This window comes from Sebastes fasciatus, chromosome 18, assembly GCF_043250625.1.
Source record: "Sebastes fasciatus isolate fSebFas1 chromosome 18, fSebFas1.pri, whole genome shotgun sequence".
Lineage (NCBI taxonomy): Eukaryota > Metazoa > Chordata > Actinopteri > Perciformes > Sebastidae > Sebastes > Sebastes fasciatus.
Genome location: NC_133812.1, coordinates 14846600 through 14853441, shown reverse-complemented (window position 1 = coordinate 14853441; position 6842 = coordinate 14846600). Strand labels below are relative to the sequence as shown.

At 41.4% G+C, this 6842-nt stretch overlaps 1 protein-coding gene across 2 annotated transcripts in view; it reads left to right on the top strand.

Moving 5' to 3' along the window:
- The window catches only part of ccm2 (CCM2 scaffold protein), a 9943-nt gene extending 5287 nt beyond the window's left edge, over positions 1-4656 (top strand). The window contains exons 1-10 of one of the 2 annotated variants that reach the window (XM_074614901.1): positions 1-15; positions 769-945; positions 1110-1193; positions 1442-1625; positions 2082-2218; positions 2627-2762; positions 2950-3007; positions 3126-3261; positions 3370-3508; positions 3640-4656. The exon at positions 1-15 is cut by the window's left edge and continues 252 nt beyond it. In XM_074614901.1, coding sequence (XP_074471002.1) covers positions 4-15; positions 769-945; positions 1110-1193; positions 1442-1625; positions 2082-2218; positions 2627-2762; positions 2950-3007; positions 3126-3261; positions 3370-3508; positions 3640-3935 — 1359 coding nt within the window. In that variant the 5' untranslated portion in view covers positions 1-3 and the 3' untranslated portion in view covers positions 3936-4656. The remainder of the gene's footprint in view (positions 16-768; positions 946-1109; positions 1194-1441; positions 1626-2081; positions 2219-2626; positions 2763-2949; positions 3008-3125; positions 3262-3369; positions 3509-3639) is intronic. The other variant, XM_074614899.1, reaches the window with a different exon arrangement.
- The last annotated feature ends 2186 nt before the right edge of the window (positions 4657-6842 follow it).

The following is a 6842-nucleotide window of genomic DNA, read 5'->3' as shown; positions in this document are numbered from 1 at the left end:
TTCATGGAGAACGAGGTAGGCTTTTTCGAAATGCTTTGAATATAGAAACGTACTTTTGAAATGTTTGTATTATGCATAAAACTACGGACAAAATTGATCAAGGTTTTAGTTACGCCCACTTATTTTGCCAGGTCATACAAGAGCTAAAGAATTAGCCTCTATCATTTGATGTTTTTTAACAATTTGCAAGCAAAGCAATGAAGCGGTTCTAAAGTAGATACAGAAACATATTTAAGAAAAGAAGGAAAACATTTTTCTCTTGTAACACATCTGTGGCAGCTGCTTGTTGATGTTCACGATTTAGATGTTAAGATGTGATCCTCCATCATGTTTTACACTCACTTCCATTGCAAAAATGCAGAGCTTCCTTGTGCACATGCTGTTGTTGACATTTGAGCAACACGTATTTGGGTAACAGGGAGGGCTGTACATCTGCTGTATCTTACTCTGCAGCTGCCATCACAGTCGGGCGAAGCAGAAATTACAAGTCATATAAATACCACAGGCAACACAAGTTTCATATAGTTTCTGCTTGGCTTCCTTTTGGGGCGGGACATTAAACTTGCATTTGCAATTGCTTTACTGAGTTGCCAGCCCATTGACACTACATCATATGTATGTACTGGATATGAATAGTCCTGTGATCATTTATAATATACTGTTGCATAGAAACAGATAATGCCAAATGGTTAATAATTTAGAGGGTTTTGAGATGTTGCACACAAATTGAGTTTCTCAACCCTCACTATCTTTGTCTTTATTCACCAGCCTGGTATCGTGTCTCCGTTCAAGCGAGTCTTCCTGAAAGGAGAGAAGGGGAGAGACAAGAAGGCCCAGGAGAAGGCCACCGAGCGCAGGGCGCTCCACACCTTCTCACTCTCTCAGCCCGACCACCGTATCGACCCTGACATCCTGCTTAATGACTATATTGAGAAGGAAGTCAAAGTGAGTGTGACGAGCAGAGATATAAACTCCCCTACCCATATATAAAAAAAAATTTGTAGCTCTACTCACTTAGGAGAAAATGATGACATATGAGGTTACGTTTTTTTTTTTTTTTTTTTACAACTCTAAAGTAAAAAAGTGTTTGCATGTTCTGTCTTGTCCAGTATTTGGGGCAGCTGACATCAGTTCCAGGATACTTGAACCCATCAAGTCGCACAGAAGTGCTGCAGCTCGTTGACAATGCGAGGGTACGTATCTGACTTAACATGATCCATCAGTTGGTTTCTCTCTTTCAGTTGGATTGTTGTTCACATAACTGACATCACTAATAATATTCAATTAAATCCCTTGAATAATTAAGTTGCAACGAGAGAATACACTTGATAAAAGCTTGTACTTAATCATGGTGAACTAGAATATTAAAGTTGTCAGATATTTATCCTTTCTATCATAAGGGGGATAATTACCCGCATTGTTTTTCCTCTGTGATCCCCAGAAGTCCCATCAGTTGGCGGGCCAGCTGACATCAGAGCAGGATGCAGTGGTGAGCTTGTCGGCGTACAACATAAAGCTCGTATGGCGCGACGGAGAGGACATCATCCTGAGAGTGCCCATCCATGACATCGCTGCTGTCTCCTACATCAGGGACGACTCTTTGCACCTCGTGGTGATCAAAACAGGTAACGCAACAAAACATTAAAAGGTTCCAGTAAGTGTTATGTTAGAATGAAGTTGTAATATGGGTTCTATTGTTGTAAGATTACAGAGGAGGAGGAGGAGCAGGAGCTTCATACAGTGATCATCTAGACAGGAGATGCCTGCAGTCTTGTTGCAACGCATTTTTTAAAGTTGTAGCCAATGTTGTCAGCTCCCTCTGCTTCTTTGTTTGGTGATGTTGTCCTTGAGGCTAATTAACAAGGAACAATAGAGATCTGATAAAGTTAATTCCAATTAAAAACAAGCGCATAACTATCATCTTTCTGGGAGAGGAGCTAACAATAATATGAAATTATTTGGTAACTCAAATAGTAATAAAATAGTAAATAATCCTATAATTAAAAAATGTCCAATGTAAATGTGTTAAATTGGCAACAATCGAACATTTGAATAATCCAAATTGACTGTGTGCATTTCAGCCCAGGAGTCGGGAGGTTCTCCTTGTCCCAGCTCGTGTCCTGATCTCAACAAGTCTCAGACCCTGAGCTCCTTATCGGAGAGTGGAGCTGTGCTCGTGGAAGTCTGCTGTCTGCTCGTGCTGGCCGTTGATAATAAGGTATTATTTTGCATCTATGCGGCTATGCTAAAAGGAAATCTATTTCTTTAGTGCAGTTAGGTTAAACAGGTAAGAACAATGCCTTTTGAACCAAGGTGCACAACAAATGAACGTACTGAAGTTGCTTAAAACTGAATTTAAATTCCTGCAGTGCTGTTTGTTAAAGGATCCCTGTGGAGTTTTGGATCTAGTAGCACTATGAAGCATTTTTTCTATGTATTGTTGATGGCGCACGCTGGTAACGCGATACACAGTCCTACCACTGTTGTCAAACTATTCCACTGATCAACAGGTAGCAGTAACATGCCGAGATATGCTGGCACTGCACCAACAAAGTCTCAGGGAAGAAGAAGACTGCGAGCTAGTAACTCTGAATGTACCCGTGACTTTTCGTTTGTTGTGTTTTAGGCAGCAGCAGAGGAGCTGTGTCTGTTGCTCAGCCAGGTCTTTCAGATCGTTTACACAGAATCAACCATCGACTTCTTGGACAGAGCCATTTTTGATGGAGCAACTACACCTACCAGACACCTCTCTCTATACAGTGGTAAGGGGGAAAACAAACTCGCTCTCTAGACGAAAAACAAACTTAATGAAACAAATGATTGTACTTAACAAATGTATGTTTGATTAAATGTAATATAGTATAATATTGTTTTACTCTGTGGAGTTCTTACTGAAGTTTCAGAACTTGAGTCAGATATTGAATATGTACCTTTTTTGTATTTTTGCAGATGATTCTTCAAGCAAAGTGGATGTTAAGGAGCCCTTTGAAGCAGAAGCCAGCACATTGTAAGTCTTAACCTCAATGATTCTATATTGGGCACAGTAATCCAGAAAGATTTGACACATCTCTGAAAGCGTTTTTTACTTTTGCTCGTCGCTTACAAGTTCTGCATTCTTCTCTCAGTCCTTTCCAGGCGTCTATGGAGGCAGAAGGAAACTCTCCATCAGCATCCACCCCAGCATCCCCTCAGACAAAGACGGCGAGTGAAGGAGAGCTCAGCACCACCGCTGCAGAGCTGCTGCAGGACTACATGACCACAGTACGATCCATGTCACCCTCTGTTTTCTTTTTTTCTTGAAAATATTTTTTTTTCAGGCTGTATTAATTTCTTTTTGATTTTTCAATATTTTCTTTCTTCCCCTTCTAGCTGCGGACAAAGCTATCATCACAGGAGATCCAGCAGTTTGCCACCCTGCTCCATGAATACCGCAACGGTGCCTCCATCCATGAGTTCTGCATTAACCTGCGACAGCTCTACGGGGACAGCAGGAAGTTCCTTCTACTTGGTACGACTACTGTGTTTCCCCCACAAATTAAAAAAACTTAAAATATCTTCTTCATCTTAAAATATGTGCTAAAAAGACAGATGTCTTTGACACAATTCATGACCATATTGCATTATAACGTGCCCCTGCAGGCCTGCGTCCCTTCATACCAGAGAAGGACAGCCAGCACTTTGAGAACTTCCTCGAGACCATCGGCGTGAAGGACGGCCGAGGCATCATCACGGACAGCTTCGGCCGCTACCGGCGCACCGCCAGCTCCGCCTCCGATTCCACCACCAACGGCAACGGAGCGGCGGGAGGAAGCGCCGCCTCGGACGAGGGCCAGGAGGCCTCCGAGGGAGACGAGTGGGACCGCATGATCACCGACATCAGCAACGACATTGAAGCTCTCGGCTGCAGTATGGACCAGGAGGGAGTGACGCCCTGACGCGGTGAAACAAAAAGGGAGGACTCATAACGGCAGCCGCTTCCTTAAATGAACAGTAGGGCACGAGCTGAACGGATCAGATGAAGGTGGTCCTTATAGCACTGACCTAAGAGTTTTGTATTTTCCTCTAATTATCAAGAGGGACGCTCCATACGATATTCCCTACACACTCATGGAAAAACCTCAACCTGTTACCACAAAAAACATGAAGTCAACAAATGCACTTATGCAGACCCTGTAGACGACATGCAGTCAGTTGGCTACTTTTGCATTTCAGAGGGATTCAAAGCCTCTGATATATTTTTTAAAAGTCTCTTTAATTTTTGTACTCATTTATTGGCAGTATCTGCCGCGGCTGTCAGCGATGTAGCGAATATCTCCGGAGTCTGTTTTTGAATACCCTCAAAGACTCCGGAGGATCCACCAGAGGACTGTGTACATGTTTAAGAAGGTTAAGACTGAGGCTGTACTTGTTTGTGCTTTTGTATTACTATAGGTCAATCAGCTTCACCCACCAGGAGAACATTTATTTCACATTGTGTGTGTGTGTGTGTGTGTGTGTGTGTGTGTGTCGCTGTGAGAGTGTAACATCTTTTTCTATAAAACTTTCAATAAGTGTACCACTTTTCTTTCACACTATCCTTTTGTTATCAGTGTTTACTCATTCATATATATTTTTGTCTTTACTCAAACTGACCAAGGAAATGCTGTAAAAACAAAATTCTCATTCAATTGAAGCGATTGAGTTGGGGACTGTATTTTGACAAAGCCAGTTATGGCTGATGTAAATTTATGATTTTTTTTGTTCTTCTCCTGCAGGTCACCTTGTTGTGTCTCGTGACATCACATGTATCTGTCGTTGTGCCTTTTACACTGCAGTACTGCTGCCAACTGTCTGTCACACACAGACAGGTAATTATGAACTGTAACTACAGTTGTTGAGCAAATCATGGTTATTAAATAACAGCTACTTTACACTTGATTGTCTGTTTTTTGTTGTAAAATTACAAGCATCATCAAATACATGGTTATTATCCTTTACACCTGTTTGCTGCATTATATGCGAAAAATCCATAATAACCTTTCAGCATATTGTAATCCAAGTGTTCTGAGAGAAAACTAGACTTCTGCACCTCACCATTGCTCTGTTAACAGGTTTAAAAAAAATCTAACCCGTGACAGGAGACTTCGGCCAATCACAGGTCATTTCAGAGAGAGAGCGTTCCTATTGGCTGTTCATTCAACAGAGGCAGCTGACAATCCCTCGCAAACTGTGATCAAACAATCAAACTAGGCAGCGCTGATCAAATATGAATCAATATTCTGTTACTGTAATGTCTATTTCTCACCTCAGATGTTTTCAGAAACATCTTGTAGTGTACTGTCAGACTCAGCGCAGCCTAGTTTGATCGAAGTTCGCGAGTGATGACAGCTGCTCAGAGGTGGCAGACTCGAGCTCGGCTCTGATTGGTTGTTTTCCTCCGGTCTCTGAAATCTTGCAGATGCCGTTAGGAGCACTGGAGGACTTTTTTCAGATTACCTGTCTCATGCACTACTGTCAGAATATAGTGACCGTTTTATAAAAAAATACTTTTTTTAATCATATTTTCTCCAGCTCTACCCACTGCAGCTTTAGTTTGACTTTCATACACCAAAACTGACACAAGAGGTGAAGGTTTAACCTGATTATGATCCTCTCTGACTGATCATTTGCTTGGATGCACTTAAGCTGCTGCGGAACTTCAGTCTGAGTTTCATCAAAGTAATCGTGCCGGACGCCGCCCTCAAAGTTAGGGATTAGTTCTGTGAGTGAGGGACGAGAAATTGGCAGGACAGTTTGAGTGGAGCACATTCCAGTCTGTAAAGCCACTCACCGGGCTTTTACAACACTTCTTTCACATATCTACTTTTATATGATTTTTCCTCAGTAAGTTTAAAAGTACAGAACTGGAATGGGTTGTCTCGTGTTTGTTGTGGGAATGGAGCAGAGGTGCATGTACAGACTGGAATGCTACACCTGCGGTTCAAATAGCCACTTTGGCTTGAGACACCGTCTGCCTCGAACAAAAGGATGAGATAACCAAGAAGCCCATGATCTCACCTAGCAAATTCCTTCTCGTGACACAAGCGGATTATTCTTGACAATTTCGCGTCATTGTTTTGGTACAGAAGGAGAGTAAATGATTGTTTTTGATGTGGTCTTGGTGTAATTGAACCGTGTTTTTCTGCTTTCTCACAATGCTTGGCGGACTCCTAATTGGCCTCCTGTAAATTCTCCTCTTAATCCAGTTTTTAGACAGAACAGAATCGCAGTGCCTCATTAGAAGCAAGTAATTATTAAATAGATCAGTTGGTTTAATCAAGTCATTAAAAGATCCCATGCTGCTTTATTAAGAGTTTGTCAATAATCTTCATGACAACGACTGTAGTGCCCCCCATTACCTTGTGTGATCATGCGTCATGAAGAAGAATCAGATGGTTTACTTGTTTCACTGAGAAGATCATTGTAGTGAGGAAAGAAAATTGTTAATTGTTAAGCTACGAATTACAACAGCTTTAAACGGGGAATGAATGTATTTCGCTGTCAGAGATACAGCATCTTGAAAACATGTTTAAATTCACATTTGGATGCAGTATCTCGAGAAAAACATGTTTCAAGGAGTCCCTTAAAAAAAAGGGAAATGTTTAGATATTTTTCTTTTTATGTCACAAATTTCACCGTTATAAATATTTTTTTTTTATGAAATCTTTTATGACGTTTAAAAAGATTAAAATACCTGACGAGGGCTGTTAAAATGAATAAAATGAGATTGTCAACACGTATAAAGGTCCAGTCTGCTCTGATTGGTCAGCTGGCCCGCTCTGTTGTGATTGGTCAATCGAACCAAACTCTTCGGACTCCGCTCC